Source organism: Pongo abelii, chromosome 15, assembly GCF_028885655.2.
Source record: "Pongo abelii isolate AG06213 chromosome 15, NHGRI_mPonAbe1-v2.0_pri, whole genome shotgun sequence".
In the NCBI taxonomy this organism is placed as follows: domain Eukaryota; kingdom Metazoa; phylum Chordata; class Mammalia; order Primates; family Hominidae; genus Pongo; species Pongo abelii.
The window spans coordinates 110,608,479-110,629,925 of NC_072000.2; the positions used below are offsets into that span (position 1 = coordinate 110,608,479).

General features: G+C 41.5%; 2 gene segments (V, D, J or C); both read right to left on the bottom strand.

The window, feature by feature from the left end:
- Positions 1 to 21,447, bottom strand: part of LOC100938028 (immunoglobulin heavy constant mu-like) — a 478,283-nt gene that overhangs the window by 209,358 nt on the left and 247,478 nt on the right.
- On the bottom strand, positions 15,611 to 16,036 carry LOC100938357 (immunoglobulin heavy variable 3-7-like). The segment is given in 2 exon segments: positions 15,611 to 15,888; positions 15,991 to 16,036. Coding segments are annotated over 2 exon segments (324 nt in total).

Consider the following 21,447-nt stretch of genomic DNA (forward strand, 5'->3'; position numbering starts at 1 on the left):
ACAATCTATAATTATGTTATTAAGGACTATACTTAGTCTGTTGTGTTATCAAATACTACGTATTATTTGTTATTTCTAACCACTTTTTTTATCCATTGAGCATCCCCAATAATCCCCATCTACCACAGACCTTCCCAGCCTCTGGTGACCATCCTTTCACTCTCTATCTCCATGAGTTCAATTGTCTTAATTTTTAACTTTCACAAATATATGAGAATATGTGAAGTTTGTCTTTCAGTTCTGGGATTATTTCAATTAATACAATGAACTCCAGTTTCATTCATGTTGTTGCAAATGACAAAATCTCATTCTCTTTATGGCATAATATTAATCCATATGCTATATGTACCACATTTTATTTATCCATTCATCTGTTAATGGGCAGTTAGGATGCTTTCAAATTTTGGCTATTACGAACAGTGCTATAACAAACATGGTAGTGCAAACAACCTTTTTTTTGTGGGAGGGGGTACATGCCAGCAGCAGGATTGCTGGATTATATGACAACACTATTATTAGGTTTTGAGGAAACTCTAAACTGTTCTCCATAGCGGTTTTATTAATTTAAGTGCCCACCAACAGGTTAGGAGTGTTCCCATTTCTCCATATCCTTCCCAGCATTTGTTTCTGTCTGGCTTTTGGATGAAATCATTTTAAAATCAGATGAGATGATATTTCACTGTAGTTTTGTTTTGCATTTTTCTGATGATCAGTGTTGCACAGCACATTTTATATGCCTGTTTGCAATTTGAAAGTCTTATTTTAAGAGCTAAATATTGCCTGCTTTTTATTCGGATTGCTAGATATTTTTCCTACAGAGTTGTCTGAGATCCTGGTATATTCTGATCAATCCTTTGTCAGATGTGTAGTAACGTCGCTTTACCTCACACTATGAAAGACATGATGTCCTCATTCACAGGTGCACTCCGGGATATACACAGAGTATCAATGGAAAAGCAGTCATTAGGCAGTGAGGCCTTTGACAGCCTCTACCTGATGTCTCTTTTTAGGAGTCTATATCTCTTAACATAACAACTGGATGTTATTCTGTACTCGTTGCTGGCATAGTGTCACTGTTTTGTGTCAAAAATTGATCCACACTTTAATGCAATTAAATTCGTTCCTATTTAGAAGGTCAGTTTTTGAGGTTTGTCATGACCTAGAATGTTATTTTCTTTTTGAAGAAAATGGGTCTAGCAATATCTTGCAGGCTGGCCTTGAAATCCTGGGCTCAGGTGATCTTCCCACATTAGCATCCTAACTAGTTGAAAATACAGGCACATGGCACAGTGTTTAACTGATTATTCTTAAATTATGCTATTTCTCATTCTCTCTGCTAAACCAAGTGGATATTGCTCTCATGGAGCTGTCAGCTTTTCATTAATTACTTACAGTAAAAATATATTATGTGTTTTAGGATGACTTCATGGTAGAAATTATTCACAGTCAACTGCAAATATAGTCACACAATTTCGAGAGTGCTGTATCTCTGTCTTTATGCCATGCATCTTTACCTATAAAAATATAACAGCCTCTGCCTTAGTGCACATGAAATTATTCATACATCTCAGAGTGACACTCCTGCTTTAAGAGCATAAAACTGTTTGGGAGTCGTGGACTTAAATAGTCTCATTATGCCTGTCCCAGGAATATCCCCAGAACCTCTGCCATACAAGTGAGCAGGAGTGAGAATAATTGGAGTCCTTCTTGGTTCTTGGTCTATAACGCATGGCATGGAAACTCTGTCTCGTAAGTGACAATGGGAGGAGGCAGGCATCCATTACATCACAGACTGGAATTCAGTCTCCACCACAGAGATGTGACACCATGGCTTCAACTGAGATCTGAGGGAGAGGAAGACACATCTTCTTTTTAGATCAGCTCAAGGTCATGCTTCTGTCATCCTGAGCTGCAAATGGGAGAGTAATGCTTGTCTCTCGTGCATGGTGGACCCTCAGTGCCCTTACTGAGACTTGGTAAATGATTTAGTCTGTTTCAGCTGCTATAACAGAACTCCATTAAATGGGTGGCTCAGAAATATCATAAACATTGTTTTCTGAATTCTCAAGGCTAGGAAGTTGAAGATCTAGATGCTTTTGAGATCAGTGAGGACCAGCAATTTCTGGTGAGGAGCAGCTATTATGTTCATAGGGGTGTAACTGACTGACATATCCAAACAAAAAATTTTGCATGGATGTTCATTTATATTTCCCCAAAACTGCACACATATTGTATTATTCCTGATCAGTTGAGCAATTATAAGGCTTGAATAAGAAACTAAAACCTGCACGTTCAGCACACATATCCCTGAAATTAAAGTAAAAAAAAATCTGTAACCAAACTTACAAATAAAGGAGGTAAGAAAATGAGGTCAGAACAATTAACATTGAGTCCTTACATGAAGGCCATTGGTGGTAAGTTACACAATGGAGCTGCAGTGAGAGAGGCTACCAGGTGATCTACTTCTGAACCCCTCAATTACAGCCAACCAGCAATCTCTGGCAGTGGGTATGATAGAAGTTCCCAGACATGGGAAAACTCTCTCCCTCCATAAAACTGCACTGGGGTCCTCTGCAGCCTCTAAGTTCCACAGGAGCAGCTCCTACCCCAGACAAATCTCTGCTCTTTCTCTGGGGTCATGAGAGATGATGTGGAGAAGGTCAGTGATATGGTTTGTTTGTGTCCCCACCCAAATTTCATCTTGAATTGTAACTTCCACGATTCCCACATGTCGTGGAAGGAACCTGATGGGAAGTGATTGAATTATGGGCATGGGTCTCTCCTGAGCTATTCGCGTGATAGTGAATGAGTTTCATGAGATCTGATGGATTAAAAAGGGGAGTTTTCCTTCACATGCACTCTTCTGTAGTCTGCCACCATGTGAAATGTGCTTTCCACCTTCCACCATAATTGTGAGGCCTCCCAAGCCATGTGGAACTGTAAGTCCAATAAACCTCTCTCTTTTGTGAATTGCCCAGTCTTGGGACCAGTGTGATAACAGACTAATACAGTAAATTGGTACCAGTAGAGTGAGACATTGCTGAAAAGATAACCAAAAATATGGAAGTGACTTTTTAACTGGGTAATGGGCAGAGATTGGAAAAGTTTGCAGGGCTCAGAAAAAGACAGGAAAATATGGGATAGTTTGGAACTTCCTAGAGACTTGTTGGATTGCTTTGACAAAAATGCTGATAGTTATATGAACAATAAGGTCTAGCTTGAGGTAGTCTCAGATGGAGATGAGGAACTCATTGGGAACTGGAGCAAATTGTGGAACTTTGAACTTGAGAGAGATGATTTAGGGTATCTGGCAGAAGAAATTTTTAAGCAGCAAAGAATTCAAAAAGCGACTTGAGTGCTGTTAAAGGCATTCAGTTTTAAAAGGGAAACAGCATAAAAGTTCAGAAAATTTACAACCTGGAAAGGCAGTAGAAAAGAAAATCTTATTTTCTGAGGTGAAATTCAAGCCAGCTGCAGAAATTTGCATAAGTAATGAGGAGCCAAATGTTAATCCTCAAGACAACAGGGAAAATGTCTCCTGTGAATGTCAGAAGTCTTCATGGCAGCCTCTCCCATCACAGGCCTGGAGGCCTAAGAGGAAAAAGTGGTTTTGTGGGCCAGGCCCAGGGTGCCTGTGCTGTGTGCAGCCTAGGGACTTGGTGCCCTGCCTCCAGCCACTCCAGCCATTGGTTTTGTGGGCCAGGCCCAGGATGCCCCTGCTGTGTGCAGCTAGGGAGTTGGTGCCCTGTGTCCAGCCACTCCAGCTATGGCTGAAAGAGGCCAATGTAGGGCTCAAGCCATGGCTTCAGATGGTGCAAACCCTAAGCCTTGGCAGCTTCCACGTGGTGTAGAGCCAGTGAGTGCACAGAAGTCAAGAACTGGTCCTTGAGAACCTCTGCCTGGATATCAGAAGATGTGTGAAAACACCAGGTGTCCAGGCAGAAGTTTGCTGCAGCGGTGGGACCCTCATGGAGAACCTCTGCTAGGCCAGTGAGGAAGGGAAATATGGGGTCAAAGCTCCAACACAGAGTCCCTACTGGGGCACTGCATAGTGCAGCTGTGAGAAGAGGGCCGCCATCCTCCAGACCCCAGTGTGGTAGATCCACTGACAGCTTGCACCATGTGCCTGGAAAAGGCACATTCACTCAACACCAGCCTGTGAAAGAAGCCAGGAGGGAGGCTGTACCCTGCAAAGCCACAGGGGTGGAGCTGCCCAAGACCAAGGGAAACCATCTGTTGCATCAGCATGACCTGGATTTGGGAAATGGAGTCATAGGGGATCATTTTGGAGCTTTAATATTTGACTGCTCTGCTGGATTTTGGACTTGCATGGGGCCCCGTTGTTTTGGGCAACTTCTGTCATTTGGATGAGTGTGTTTATGCAATGCCAGTACCCCCATTGTTTCTAGGAAGTAACTTGCTTTTGACTTTACAGGTTTATAGGTGGAAGGGTCTTGCCTTGTCTCAGATGAGATGTTAGACTGTGGATTTTTGAGTTAATGCTGAAACGAGTTGACTCTGGGGACTGTAGGAAAGGCATGATTGGCTTTGCAATGTGAGGAGATGAGATTTGGGAGGGACCATGGGGCAAAATAATATGGTTTGGCTTTGTCCCCACTCAAATCGCATCTTGAATTCAACTCCCATAATTCCCAATGTCATGATAGGGACCCAGTGGTAGGTCATTGAATTATGGCTGCGGGTCTCTCCAGCACTGTTCATGTAATACTGCATGAGTTTTACGAGATCTGATGATTGTAAAAAGGGAGATCCCAGCACAAGCTCTCTTCTCTTGTCTGCTGCCATGTCAGATGTGCCTTTCACCTTCCACCATGATTGTGAGGCCTTTCCAGTCATGTGGAACTGTAAGTCCAATAAAACTCTTTTTATTGTAAACTTCCCAGTCTCTGGTATGTCTTTATCAGCAGCGTGAAAACAGACAAACACAGTCAGACATGGTCTACTCAAGGTCTCTGCACATGGAGAAAAACCAGTGAAAGTGGAAAATGTATTTTCTTGATTTATTGAAAAATACCTATAGAAAACACAACTCTGTGCCAGGACATCAAGCAGAATTAAAAAATTATGCAATTGGAATAAATGTGAAAATTACAATCATTTGCAGACACACATCTGTTCATATATCTTCCAATGAAATAAAGTAAATGCCAGTGTTCTGTGTAAAAATCAACAAAAAGTGTGTCGACCCGGAGAATACACCTCTCTCCCTCCCTCCCTTTAAAGGCAGGAAAATGCACATGGATCAGGTGTCAAGCTGCTGCTTTCTAATGTCTATGCTATGGCTTGTGCTGAAGCCCAGATCCTGTGGTCCACTCTAATGAAAGGAAGGACTCTTTAGTGATTCTGAGGCAGGGTCATTGCTGGAGTCACAGGGGTCCCCCTTGGGTAATGTTGACTTGCAGTAGACTCAAATATGTTTTACACCTTCCTTGCACAGCACAGATGTTGACATGCAGAAGACTCAGATATGTTTTACACCTTCCTTGCACAGCACAGAAACCTAAGAAAGTTTCACCCAATCCTTTGTACATCTCTCCTTTACTCAGCGACAGATTTCCACCATATGCCATCAGCTTCCCCAGCCACATATCACCCCCTGTGCACTTCCTGTCAAAAGAGTGGAAGTACTTCTTATGAAAAATGCATGAAAGCATAATCCAGTCTTGGACTTTCCATCTCAAAAGACCAATAATAATACAAATATTTCAGAAAAATTATTTATCCTATGATTATGACTATATTTGGCAATTGTTTTGGCAAAAAACCAAAATCATGGTGTTGGATAATGAAGATGTAAGAAGGGCCAAGACTGTTATAAGTTTTTATTGATGACCTGGGGCATAGTAAGGGTAGGTGCTGACCTCAAGGTAAGAGGAATGGAACCTCATTGCAAGTGTCTGAGTGTACTCACACAGGCCTGCCTGGGGTTCCAAGTCTTGCATGGCAAAGATGTTAGTGCTGTCATCTATAATTCTAGCACCACATTTAAGGGAACAACATACTATAAAGTAAATAATGAGAAATAGGGTAAGGAGTGCAATTCACAGTTTTAAAAGTAAAGATTTGAAAGCATTAGTTTATGGCTTTGTAGCCTACAAATAATTTAGAATTTCATCCAAACTGCTGAAAAAAAAAACAAGAACAGCAAACAACAGGTGTACTATATTTTTAAAGCGTAATTTTTTCTCTCGTCACCATTTTTATTAAAAACAAATCAAGATAGGACTGATTTGTTTGCAAAATAAACTTTAGTCTTATTATTCATGGCCTTATTATTTGCATAAAACACAATACAAATAATTATTGTTTACATAGGCTTTTAAAATTAGCTTTGATGGAACTCTGTTCCATAAGGAATCTCAGATAAGACTTTCTTAAAGCCAAGCCCAGCTGTGGGTTTTTACCGTCAAATACCTGTAAGTCTGGTAAATTATTTTTCCTCTGGGGTCCCAGGAAAACATGGGGTTCTTGGGCCTGTTAGAAAGTGACATTCTTTACTTACCACTGATCAGGAACCCTGTACAAAGACTGTGTGGACAAGGTACAGGCCAGTTTTCCCAAGGGGCTCTTATTGGCTGTATAAGTCAAGTTTGATTGCTTAAGGTGAAGCAAGCCATTACAGTCAAAGCCTTGGTAAAATAACCAGTTTCTCCAATTGTGTCCTGTTGCAAAAAAAAAAAAATCTTACTGCACTTATGCAAAATTATATTGCCGTAAGTTAAGGATATTCACAAATAGTTTCCAAATTCTGGAGAAAGTGGACAGAGAGAAACAAATATTCTCCGAATTTTATGTACAGGACTATACTCAATTGTTAAAAGCTATAAATAGCTCAAAAGAAAAGTTTTCTTGGGCAACATTTTAAGTGATAAGTCAAAAAAGATAGTCTTCTATTTGATAGTTTTATCTCTATACTATTGTAACCATCTTCAGAGTTTTTAATCAGAAATCTGCATGTAAGAGCACCTGTTAGAGTTTCATAGATGGTTATAAAACCATCACTTAAAGAGAATCAAAACAAGTCGATAAGGTCAAAACTCAAAGGGAGGAATCGAAGCCACCACTGCAAAGTTGCAACTGAAACAGTGAGAGAGCTGTGACCTAAGCTGCTCCATCTTGCCTCAAACCTCCAAGTTGTCCTTGTGCATTCCTGGGTGTAAGCTTACCTAACATTGGGAGGAACTTAGTTTAGTTTATAGTTTAAAACAGAGACAATAACTGCCCTTTCCCAAAACAAATCTCCTTTGTCCTGGGGACTCTTGCCTTTGGGGGACTAATGAATTAGCCAAAATATTAGAAATTATGTTTTAAGAGTCATGTAGCTGGTGGCTACAAATTCTAACCCTTCCTAGTTTGCTCCTGGGGATAAAATCACTATTATAAAGCCTAAGATCAATATTTTAGATATTTTACAGACTCTGCACTTGATGGATCAGCTGGCATCACCCAGATCAATAAACTGGCTCATCCGATCTTGTGGCCCCCTCCTAGGAACTGACTCAGCAAAAGACACCTTCAGCTCCCTATGATTTTATCTCTGACCTGACCAATCAGCACTCGTGACTCACTGGCTGCCCCCAAACCACCAAGCTATCCTTAAAAAATCCCATTCTTGAATGCTTGGCGAAACTCATTTCAGTAACAATAAAACTCTGGTTTCCAATAAATAAATAAATAAATAAATGTCATGGCAACAATCAATTTTATGTGTCCCCTTGACTCATAGAGTCATTTATTCAGTTACACACTAACCTAGGTGTTGCACTGATCCTATAAGTGTTAGTAAAGCCTGCCATCATTTTTTTCCTAAGTCAGGAAGATTGTCCTAGATAACCTAGGTGGGGCTGATTCCATCAGAGCATAAGAGAAGACAATGGGACTCCGTGGAGGATGACAGTGTAGGTCTTCCCAGAAATTCCAACTCCATTGACCTGAAACCCTGTAGGATTTGCCTAGCCAGACCCTCCAATTGCTGTCACCCAGAGCTCACAGCACAATAGAGTGTCCATCCTTAGCTCTCCCCAAAGTCACAGATGAGGGAGGAAATTCTGTGACAGTGTGAGAAACATTAGATCAGCTCTACATCAATATCTCATTTGAGAAAGCTACCATTATCTCCTCGGTGACTAATGTCCACTTCATTTCCCAAATGCCTCCGTGCACAGAAGACAGCAGGTCGGTCCAGGCACTGGTGAGTGGGGAAGTCTCCTCAGCCTCCCCAGGTCTCACAGGAGCCACAGGCTGGGCCACATCTGAGTTCCAGGTAACAGGCCTGAGCCCTGAGATTTAGACCACAGAAAACACACTGTCTGTTTTCTGGAAGGGAAGAAAAGGGAACTATGAGAATAAAGGGTAGAGAGAAGAAAAATTGATTAGCAAAGTAAGGGCCAGCTGGATCAGTTCTGAGTCAGATGTGCACAGTTTTGCGAGAGGAGGGAGAACAGCTGTAAAAACTGTCAGGATTTAAGGACCCTCCCATGGGTGAGCCTCCCTCTTGGCCCCAATCTGAATCCCAAACCTATTCTAATCAGAGATTTCCACAGAGCTCTCTGCCCTGAGCCTGACTGGAGAACACTCCCCAGGTTCCGCTGGACTTCCTCAGGACACCGATCAATGTGACAAAGGCAGGGTCATTTCTGCCCCCAAGGTGACACTTGGGCTTCTGTGGGGGTGAGGATGGGTCTTCCTGTTACAAAAAACAAAACAAAACAAACAAACAAAAAACAAATACATGGGGGAAGTTTAGCAGTCACAGACATCAAATGTTAGTACAGAATTGCAAATCTAGAGAAGTTCCCTCGGGTAATTATTTGGTAAAAAGGCAGCCCCAGATCAAGACAGAAACGGAGCCCTTGTACCACCTGCACTTGCCCCTGGGGACAGCCCAGTGCACAGTGTCCCAGGCTTTCCCTGGTTGTCCCAGGTACCCTGAAGGGAGGTTTGTGTCTGGGCTCATACTGACTTCTCCTTACCATGTCTCTCACAGAGTAATACACAGCCGTGTCCTCAGGCTCTCAGGCTGTTCATTTGCAGATACCGTGAGTTTTTGGTATTGTCTCTGGAAATGGTGAATCAGCCCTTCACAGAGTCTGCGTAGAATATGGTATAACCACTACTACTAATAACTGAGACCCACTGCAGACCCTTCCCTGGAGCCTGGGGGAACCAGTGCGTGCTATGGCTACTGAAGGTGAATACAGAGGCTGCACAGGAGCGTCTCAGAGACACCCAGGCTTTGTCAAGTTTCCTCCAGACTCTACCAGCTGCATCTCGCACTGGACACCTGCAAAAACAGAGACATCCTGGTAAGAAACTGCTACACATATCCACTGTTTCTCTCACTTATGTCCATTCACACTCAATATCTCTAGTTCTCCATAAATCACCTTTTAAAATAGCAGCAAGGAAAACCCACCTCAGCCCCAACTCCATGGTGAATCCTGTATATTCAGTGTTGATGACCAAGCAGAAACACCTGGGAATCTCGGGGTTGGGGCTCCTCTGCCAGAGCTGCAGGGTCAGGGTTCAGCTGGTTTTCTTCAGCATGGGGAGGGCCCTATTTCCATGTCTCCTGCTACATAGAGAGCTCTGGGGTGGGAACCCTGAGGAGACGGCAGACCCCAGATAAAATGACAGGGCCCTGCAGGAGTTGGGTGACAATTATGGTATTTGGAAAATACACTGTCTTATTATGAAAATGTGTTGTGATAAACATTTTGCACTATTATATTTTTACATATTTGTGTAAATTATGTTCTGTAGAAGTCAACGGTTTCTCCATTTACAGATGTGAAATAAATCCACACGTGGAGGAGGGGCTGTGTGTGTCTCATGTCTGAGATGAATGAGCCCTGGTAGCCTGGCCTGTGCTCCACATCAGTGGCCCCAGTTACTCCCTGAACCAACTCCAGGTAAGAATTGGACATGGCTAGTGTGTTTTGTGGAACCCACTTCCTGTGTTGAGAACATGTGTGATTTTTGTGGCACTCTAGCATTCACCTAAAAATAACGAGAGAACTAGGGTTCAGGAGGTAAATTCTCAGATATTTCTGACTTTTAATGGATATTTTGTATTTTTATACCACCGCTTTTGGTCTAATTTTTCATATGTTTGCTTGCAATAAATTTTGTGAGTGTTAATTGGCAGATAATACACTTCACGTATTTAAAGTGTAGAACTGATAAACATGATGTAAGTGTCATCATTACCGAGGTGGACAAGTGAGTTCCCCTCAACATTTTCTCTTGTTCTTCTGTATGTCTCCACCTTTCCCCTTCCTTTATTCTACCCTTTTCCCAGGTAACTACTCATCTTTTGTATATTACTTTAGATTTTTTTCATTTGAAAGAAATCACATAAATGGAGTAATATAGTACATATTCTTATTTGTCTCGCTTATTTTACTCGGCATAAATACTTAGATACTTTCCCTCGTTGTTCTGTGTACCAGAAATATATTTATTATAAATGTTGGGTAGTATTCCAGTGAAAAGATTTACCAGAATTTGTTTCTCTATTAGGCAGCTGAAAAATGTTTGGATTCTTTTATTATTCTGGGTCTCATTAAAAAGTATGCTGCTAAGCTTAAAAATATACATAGATGAGAAATATATATATATACACACACACACATATTTATTTATTTATTTATTTATTTTTAGAGACAGAGTCTCACTCTGTCACCCAGGCTGGAGTGCAGTGGCGCGATCTCAGCTCACTGCAAGCTCCACCTCCCGGGTTCACGCCATTCTCCTGCCTCAGCCTCCAGAGTAGCTGGGACTACAGGTGCCCGCCACTACGCCCGGCTAATTTTTTTGTATTTTTAGTAGAGATGGGGTTTCACCATGTTAGCCAAGATGGTCTCGATCTCCTGACCTCGTGATCCACCCACTTTGGCCTCACAAAGTGCTGAGATTACAGGCATAAGCCACCGCGGCAGGCCCATATATTCATTTTTACAAGAATAGTATCAACAATAACAGATAAACAGAAAAGATGGAAGTTTGCAAATTTTACTTAATGCTTCAGATAATTGAGGGTTGAAAACAAACAAAATATTTGAAATCTAGGGAGAGGCAAGTTCCTGTAGAGAGTAATGAAGACAGAGTATGAAATTCCCTGAGGCAGAGTCTGTCATATAAAATGTAGGCTATTACAAGATGAAGAACAAATATACACCAGATTGCTTGAAGTCGAGTGTGTTAAGCATGTTGCAGTGAGAAATTCTAAGGGACTTCATACTGGAGAGTTGCCCTCATCTCTTGAATCATTTACCGTTGCAAAACATCTTCCTTTCCCATAGTGTCTGTCTGGGAGAGAATGAGCTCACACTTCTGAAATGCATCCAGACCCAGCTCTCTGATCCCCACCACAAAACTAAGATATTACCCTGCAGAAGCAAGCCACGAAAATCGGCATCCTAGGGCACTGGTGCAGCCCCTCATGAATTGATATGGGAACAGAGGTTCCCATCAAAGCTCTATTGAGAAGCAGCTCCCCTCTCTTTCTTATGGAATCAGAGCCTTAATCTGCAGGTCATGGCAGCAGATCTGGAAGATGGGGACACCAACAGAGATTATGAGAGCTGTGGGAGGGAACAACTGGGGAAAACAAGAGGAATCTGCCCCAGGGGAAGGAGCAAGAACACACAGACCAACAACTCATCTGGAGGAGGTTCGGGAACACTTGGAAAGTCAGCTCACACTCAGGATCACGATGATTTTCTGGAAATATGACCCCACGAGAGGTCAGAGACAATTCCTTTAGTATAATGTCTTCCACCAATTTCACAATTGGCGATTAAATATGACACTTTAATCCACCTTAAGAATCTGAAAGAGATTCTCTGTAGAATGGAATGACTGTATATGAATCACGCCATGAAACTGTCTTCACGGTGACTGGGTTTGCCTGTTGATTTTGACATGATGACCATGATGTTGATGATGAAGATGACATTCTCAGAAAAATAACCCAGGTTCAAAGAGCTAACTGCAGGGTTATATTTATGTTTGTTTTACTTCGGGACAGAAAGGCATGAGGTCTAAATAACGTAATAAATGGGGTTGGATGCTGTTAAACAATATAAGACAACCTGAGGTGGTGGTCACAGGCTCCCTGGCTGGTTCCTCACTGCATCTGCTCCTCACTGAGTCTCGTCTTGTGTGAGTTCTGAGCATCTCCTGCTGGTCCTCTGGTGCCCATCCAGCCCAGATAAAGGAGGGCTGGGGGTTCTGTTTCTAAGGTGCTCAGTCCTATGTCTGGCTCCAATTCAGGAGCTCAGCCTGTCCTGGGTGCTGAAGCTTTTAGCTCTCCCATGCAACCTTGCCTGTACACTGAGCTTCTTCACAGCAAAGTGACAGGGTCAGCTTCACAGACATCGCTGCAGGCAATTTTCAGCAAATCTAATTGTAGTTTGACTATGTAATTCAGCAATCATGTTCATTGGGTTGTAAGTGACTGACATATCCACACACACACAAGCAAACACACATGCACACACACACACATACACACACACAAACTGCATGGACATTCATTTACATTTCCCCCAAACTGGACACATTTTGTATTATTCCTGATAAGTTCAGAAAGTTCTGAGGTTTTAATCATAAACTAAAGATAACATTTTCCATAAACAAAATTAGAAATGAATAAGATGAGAAAATCGGGTCAGAAAAATCAAGATTGAGTTATTACCTGCAGTCTAATGGTGGTAAGTTACATGATGGAGCTGTGATGAGATAGGCTTCCAAGTGCTCTAATTCTTAACCACTCAATTACAGCTGACCAACAATCTCTGCGAGTGAGGAAGATAGAGGTCCCCCACATGGGATAGCTCTCTGACTCCATAAAACTTCGCTGGGCTTCTCTGCAGGCTCTGAGGTGTGCAGACACCTACCCCAGATTCTGCAGTCAGGCAAATCTCTGCTCTTTCCCAGGGACAAAAGAGATAGTGTGGATAAGGGCCAGATGTGCTCTACTCAAGGTCTCTGCGCATGGAGAAAAACCAGTGAATGTAGAAAATGCATCATCTCGATCCTTTGAACAATCCCTGTGAAAAACTCAACTCTGTGACAGGACATCATGCAGAATGAAGAAATAATGCAACTGAAGGAAATGTGAAAATTACAATTGTTTGCAGGTGCACACTTGTTCGTATATTTTCCAATAAAATACAGTAAAAGCAGGTGTTCTCTATAAAAATTCACAAACAGTGTGTTGACCCTGAGAATGCACCTCCCTCCCTCCACATACAGGCAGCAAAATGCAGGTGGATCAGGTTCCCAGCAGCTGCTTTGTGACCTCTGTGTCATGGCGTGTGCTGAGGCCCATGGTCTACTCTCATGAAAGGACTGACTCCACAGTGATTCCTAAGGAGAGCTCTTTCTTGGAGTCATAGGAATCCCCTGAGAGGTAGCACTGACTTACACGAGACTCAGTTATCTTTTGCAGCTTCCTTGCATAGCACAAAAATATAGGAACCTTCCTCCCAATCCTCCCTCCCTCTCTCCTCCAGTCAGGGACAGGCTTCCATCATATGCCATCAGCTTCCCAGCCTCATTCCACCCCCTGTGCATTTTCGCTCAAAGGGGTGAATGTACTTCTTATAAAAATGCAGGGAAACTTCATTCCATCTTTGAATTTTCTGCTTAGAACACAAATAATAGCACAAATGTTAGGAGAAAGGGGTCCCAATTCAAGGAAAATCCACAGAGTAAAATGAAAACAAGTTTCTTATGCAAGTAAAATAATGAGACTGGCTACACCAGAGGCAGAGCAGCAGTATGGGCTGCTGGTTGTCCATTTTATGGTTATTTCTTGATTATATGTTAAACAATGGATGGATTATTCATGAGTCCTCCAGGCAATTCCTGAAGCTGAGTGTTCCTCCCCTCCTTTTTAAACCACACAGGGAAACTTCCTGATGTTGCCTTGACATCTGTAAACTGTCTTGGCACCGGAGGGAGTGTTTTTTAGCATATTAATGGATTATAATTAGAGTACAATGAACAGTGAGGACAAATTGAGGTCACTTTAGCTGCTGTCTTGGTTTTGGAGGCCTTTGCCCAGCTTCTTTACTGTAAGATTTATCAGCAAGGCCTTTATGAGTTGGATCTTGTGCAGACCTCCTCTCTCATCCTGTGACTAACTTACTGCCTCAGCTTACCAGGAATCCAGCCCAGCAGGTCTCAGTCTTATTTCTCCTAGCCCCTATTCAAGATGAAGTTGTACCAGTTCCAAAGCCTCTGACACACAAAAAAATGTAGCAAAAGTATTCATAATATCAGCATGATTATATTGCCAAATATAAAACATCATAATGGCAACAATCAATTTTATGTGTCATCTTGACTAGACCACAGTCTCCTCTACTCAATCACACACTAGCCTAGGTGTTGCTCCCATGGCATAATACAGGTGTTAGGAGAGCCTGCCATTATTTTTCCTAAGCCACGAAGAGTGTTCTAGAAAAAGTAGGTGGGGCTCATTCAATCACAGCATAACAGAAGACAATGGGACTCCACGGTGGATGGCAGATGCAGGTCTTCCCAGGAATTCCAGCCTGTCTTTCCTGAGGTCCAGCAGTATTGACCTCAGGCTGCCTAGCCAGACCCTACAATTACTGTTACCCAGAGCTCACCCACAATGGACTATCCATCATCAACTCTCCTCAAAGTTATAGGTGAGAGTCCAAACTCTGTGACAGTGTGAGAAGCACAAGTTCAGCTCTGCCTCAATATCCAATTGGAGAAAACTAGTATTATTCCCTTAATGACTAATGTCCACTTCATTTCCCAAATGCCTCCATGCACAGAAGACAACAGGAGTGTCCAGACAATGGTGAGTGAGAAAGTCCCCGTAGCCTACCCAGGTCCTGCAGACCTGAGCCCTGGGATTTTGAGTACAGAAAACACATCGTCCGTTTTCAGGGAAGAGAAGAAGAAAGGGAACTGTGAGAATCAAGCCTACAGAGAAGATAAATGGATTAGCAGAAAGAGGGTCAACTGAATCAGTCGGAGTTTACAAGACGAGGGGGTATAGCTGTGAAAACCATCAGGTTTTAAGGACCTCGACCCTGGGTGAGCCTGTCTCTTGGCTCCCATCAGAACTCAAAGCCCGTTCTAATCAGAGATTCCCCTGGAGGTCTCTGCCCTGAGTCTAATTGGAAAACACTCTCCAGGTTTCCCTGGGATTCCTCAGGACTCTCATCCTGTTGACCACGAAAGGATTATTTCTGCCCCCAAAGTGACACCCTGGCTTCTGTGGAGCTGAGGATATGTACTCCTGTTGCAAAAAACAAAGAAACAAAAAGGACAAAAAAAGTATTGCATTTAGAGACATCAAATGTTAGTACAGAATTGTAAATCTGGAGAAGTTCCCTGGGGAAATTTGACAATGAGGCAGCCCCAGACCACGACAGGAAGCCAGCTCTCAGCAGCACCTGCACCTGCCCTGGAGACAGCCCCGTGCTCAGCGTCCTGGCGCCCCCTGGTGGTCCCAAGGGACACCTGCAGGAGGTTTGTGTCTGGGTTCACACTGACTTCCCCTCACTGTGTCTCTCATACAGTAATACACAGCCGTGTCCTAGGCTCTCAGGCTGTTCATTTGCAGATACAGCGAGTTCTCGGCGTTGTCTCCGGAGACAGTGAATCGGCCCTTCACAGAGTCTACATAGTATTTCTCACTTCCATCTTGCTTTATGTTGGCCACCCACTCCAGCCCTTTCCCTGGAGCCTGGCGGACCCAGCTCATCCAGTAGCTACTAAAGGTGAATCCAGAGGCTGCACAGGAGAGTCTCAGGGACCCCCCAGGCTGTACCAAGCCTCCCCCAGACTGCACCAGCTGCACCTCACACTGGACACCTGCAAACAAAGAGACATCTGGTCAGAAACTGCCACACATATCCACTGTTTCTCACACTCATATCCACTCACACTCAGTCTTCCTAGTTTTCAACGAATCACCTTCTAAAATAGCAACAAGGAAAACCCAGCTCAGCCCCAACTCCATGGTGAGTCCTCTGTGCTCCGTGCTGATCACCAAGTGGAAATGCCTTGGAGTCCCAGGGCTAAGGCTCCTCTCTGAGATCTGCAGGGTCAGGGTTGGGTTGGTTTTCATCAGTAGAGGGAGGTCCCTATTTGCATGTCTCCTACTATATAACAAGCTCTACTGGGACGCTGGAGGAGTGGGCTGTACCCAGATAAGAAGACGGTGCTCTGCAGAAGTTTGCTGACAATGATGGTATTTGGAAAATATGCTGTCTTGTGAAATTGTGCTGTGATAAACACTTTGCCCTAATCACCCTATTTCAATTTTTTAAAAATGTGTAAATTATGCTCTGTAGGAGTCAGTATTTTCTCCTTTTACAGAAGTGGAAGTAAACCCACAAGTGGAGGGGGCTCTGTATGCATCTAGGAGCTCATGTCTGGGATGAGTGAACCCCGGTATCTGGCCCTGTGCTCCTCGTCACTGGCTCTGACATCCCACTAAACCAACTCCAGGACAAAGCTGGACGTGCCCAGTGTGGTTTTCAGAACCCACTTTTTGTAATAAGAGCATGTGTGGTTTTGCTGCTGTTCTGTGTGTCAGGCATTTATTTATTATAAATCATGGGTAGTATTCCAGTGAACACATTTACCATAATTTGTTTTTCTGTTAAGCAGCTTAACAATATTTGCATTCTCTATTACTCTGGGTCTTACTAAAAAAACCTGCAACTCAGCTTTGAAATGTGCATAGATGAGGAGTATATTTTACTTATTGTTTTACAACATCAACAATAACAGATAAGCACAGGAGATGGAATTTTGCCAATTAAAAAAAATAAATACTCGAGGTTTTAAGATAATCATCAAATCCAAAATTTAGGGAGAGACAAGTTCTTGCAGAGAGTAAAAAGGCAAGGGTATGAGTTGAACTGGGGCAGAGTCTGGCATATAAAAATGTAGGCTATTATAAGAGAAAAAAATACATATATACTGAATTGGTGAAGTCAAGTGTGGTAAATGTGTTGTAGTGTGAATTTCTCAGGGACCACATACTGAAGAGCTTTCCTATCCCTTGAAACCATTTTCCCAAAAATGGGGACAGTCACAAAAGTCTTTCTGTCCCAATGTGTCTGTCTGGGAGAGAAAAAGAACCCACACTCTGAAATGCATTCAGACCCACCTCCTTGATCCCTGTTGCAGAACTAAGAAATTACTCTGCAGGAGCAAGCCACCAAAGCCAGGATCTTAGGGGCACTGGGGCCATCCCTTAGGAACTGAGATGGGAAAAGAGGTCTTCACCTAAGTTCCATTGAGAAGTATCTTCCCTCCTTCTTATTTAATCAGAGCCTTAATCTGAAGGTCAGGTCATCAACTCTGGAAGGTGATAACACCAAAAGAGAACATTGGAGCTGTGGGACGGAACAACTGGGGAAAACAAGAGGACTCCACAGCAGGGAAAAGAGCAAGAACACACAGACCAACATCTCATCTGGCGGAAGTTCAGAAACAATGGAAAGGTCACACTCAGACTCAGGGTCACAATGCCTTCACAGAAATATGGACCCAGGAAAGGTCAGAAAATCTCCCTTTATTCTATTGCCTTCCACCAATTTCACAATTGTCAGTCAAATATAATATTTTAACTCTCCTGAAGGAGCTGAAAGAGATTCTCTGGAGGAGGGAACAAGGTGAAGAGACAAAGACAAGCAGGAAAGAAAAACAAAGTATCACTGGAGGATCTGAAGTCTCCTCTGGTGGATACAGAAGAACAGACTTCAACTATGACGTCCACTGCAAAAGTAAATGTCAAATGTAGCTCTGAGAAGATTCACAGACACTTCCACAATAAAGGCCTGGCAAAGATAAAGTGTGCTCAAATACAGGCAGAAAATACATAAAATGAAATAATAAGCCAATATCAACTGTCCAGCCTAAAATATCTGGCTATGAACAACAATTACATATATTAATGAGAAATACCAAAGTCATAATAAACAAATGATCAGAATGAGACTTGTATATGATATAGATCTTAGAACTATCTAATTAAACAAGATATATAAAGTAACTATAATTCATATGTAAAAATCTATTAAGGAAACTGTATACATAATGCAGGACTAGATAGGGAACTGAGAGTTGAAAATACTAAGAAAAATCAAATGAAAATGCATAAGAAATCAAAAGCAATGCATTATAAACATTGAGTAAGCTTTGGGCACACCCCTCAGTAGAGCTGGCGCACCTTTTAAATGAAACCACTCACTTAAAATATCACTAGAAATTTTACAAGTAAAGTGCAAAGGAAAAGAGAGTGAAGAAAGTAAACATTAATATTAAAAAGTATTGTATATGTATATTTTAAATCTGAAAGGAGAAATTGTAGATACAGAGACAGTATTTGAAAGAAATAATGGCTAAGAATGTTCCCAGTTTTGTGAAAGTCACTGAGCTACAGATCCTAGAATCACAGAGAACCTCAAGCACAGTAAACAAAAATAGACACAGACACCCACACCACACATCCACCATGGACAAGAGTGGTGCACAAGGAAAAAGTCACACATCACACACCACGTACACATTTCCTCAACTTTATACTTTTTACTTAGTTGTTTTAAAATTATTTGAATTTATGGTATTAAGTAGAAGTCTAAAATTAAAATATATTATGCTATGCATAAGTCTGTCTATTCTTACCATGATCAAATACATGGTTTGGTTCAAATGAATGTAACTACTTTGTTAGGAAATTCACATTTCAAAGAAAAATGGTATTTATTCCTGGCTCTGTGTTGAAGCATTTGTAATGTATGCAAGTAAAATATGTTTTAATTAAAGGATTTTTTAAAGTTAGCACATAATAACTGTAGGGGGCACAGTGTGATGTTTCTATGCATGTGTGCCATGTGGTATGATCAAATCAGAACAATGAACAAATTCATCAGCTTAGACACTAACATTTCTTTTTGTTGGTAACATACAAATTTCTGTCTTCTGGCTACTTGTAAACATAAAATGTCCACTATATTGTTAACAGCAGTCACCCTACTGTGCTGTAGATCACTAGAGTACATCCCTCCTGTCTGCCTGTAATTATACCTTTGTTAACAAACCTGTTCTTATCTCTCAGTCTCCTCCCATTCCCGGCATCTCATAACTACTAGTCTATTATTTACTTCTAGAAGATCAACTTTTTAAAATTTCCACATAACACTGAGAAAATGCTGTATTTATTTTTCTGTGTCTGTCTTATTTCACTCAACATGATGGTGTCCAGTTCCATCCATGTTGCTTCTAACGGCAGAATTTCATTTTTAAGGCTGAACAATATTCCATTGTGTAAATATAACACATTTTATTTATCCATTCATCTGTTGATGGACACATATGTTGATTTCATATGTTAGCTACGGTGGATAGTGCTGCAATAAACATGGGTGTACATGTATCTCTTCAATATTAGTTTTTTACTTTAATGATTTAAATAGATACATACTCAGCAGTTGGATTGTGAATTATATGGTAGTTCTATTTTTTCCCACGATGGCTTCACTAATTTCCATTTCCACCAATGGTCTATAAGAGTTTCCCTTTCTACGAATCCTGGCCAGCTCCTGTTTTATTTATTTATTTATTTATTTAGATTTTTCTGACTCTCAAGCAAAGATGAAGGATGAAAAGACATCTCATTGTGAATGTGCATTTTCCTGAATATTAGTGTTTTCTAGCATTATATGTATGTATGTGTATGAATCTATCTATCATCAATCAGCCCTTTTTCTTTTCTTCTTTTGAGAAATATGTATTAATGATATTCATCCATTATTAATCACATTATTATTTGCAGTTGAGTTGAGTTTATTTTATATGCTTGATAGTAATCCCTTGTCATATGAATGGTTTTCAATATTGTCTGTCATCTGCAGGTTCCCTCTTAACTCAATTGTTTCCTTCACTGTGAAGGAGCTAAACTCTCTTGATAGAACCTGGACAGGTGGGCTGAGGTCCCAATGCTGTGGGACATTGGAGGGGAAGAGCTGGACCCAATATCCAGAACCAAGTGAGCTTTTACTCACCATGTGGTTTCTGAGTTTATGGTTTGAACAGCTACAGAAGAGTTTGTCATGGCTTTCTAGGGGATAAAGAATTTGAAGAGAGAATGATATAACTTATTAGTCAAGTAAACAAAAATGTCAATTTTCCATATGTTCTTGTGAGTGGGGGTAGCTCAGCAGTGTGTGTTCATCCCCAGGAAAGAGAAAATTATGTCTGCTGTGACAAGAATGCATAGCTTGTGACATATGTGGTTGTTATGTAACAACACAGCCTGGATATTAGGTCATGTTATAATGCTAGTGGGAAGACTCAATAGAAGAAAAAGTGTCATAACAACAAAAAAATGAAGCATCAAAGATTTAAATAAAAAGGGTTTTTGAATATCACTAGTAATGAATATGCCAAGAAAAATCAATTACCATAATCAGAATAATAATTCATGACCACCCATGGGATTTATGCTGAGATGATATAAAATTTCCATTAAATGGCTCATCACCACCCTCATAAAATGGTTCAGAAAAGAAATTCAGAACAGTGTGACCTTACAGCCAGTGGAGGCCAAACCTTTGAGGAGAGGGAGTGCCTGTGTTGGAATTGTGAAAAGTAGAAACCTGAACTCTGCAGAGAAGCAACAGTGATCAAAGGCAGTGCCGAGTCCACTTGAGTTTAGTGGTGAATACAGTAAAGATAGGTTTCCCTGTCCTCATTCAGTTTTTGTTCTCAACCCTCTCTTGGAAGCTCAGTTGTGAACATCGGGAATCTTCCTAAAACTCAATCATGGCAAGCAATTTTTCACTGAAGAAAGAGGTAACAACATGAGGGTAAATAAATTTAGGTTATAAAAATTAGTTATTGAAACCTCAATGTAAGTCTCTAGAAATTTATATCATAAAATATTCAGCCTCATCAATGGAGTCCTCTTATCTTGTCAGAGATGAGTGTCCATGTGGGCACATGGTGCAGTCATGGAGGCTGGGGAGATGGTCTGTCCAGGCTTTCCTGGTCCTTCAGAGGAGAAGTGCAGAGTCGTCTCCTCCCCTGCTCACACCAGTTTTCGTATCTGTGTGTGACCCTTGAGCATGTCATTTCCATGTGCTTGCATAATAGGAGTCAAATGGGGCATGAAGCTGACATGACATGCTGGGTGTATCAGTGTAGAATTGGGCAAAGAAACTGCCTGCATACATGAACTGTTGCATTATCCAGGCCTGGAGCCTCTCACATCTACACTTTGCATTTTATTAATGATTTCCTGTGTTGTTTAGTCAGTTAAAATGTTCTTTTTAACTTTATTGTGAAATAGCTTTACATAATAATCTAGAGGCATAATAAACTTAGAGGCATAAAGATTATGTCTCACATAATAATCTA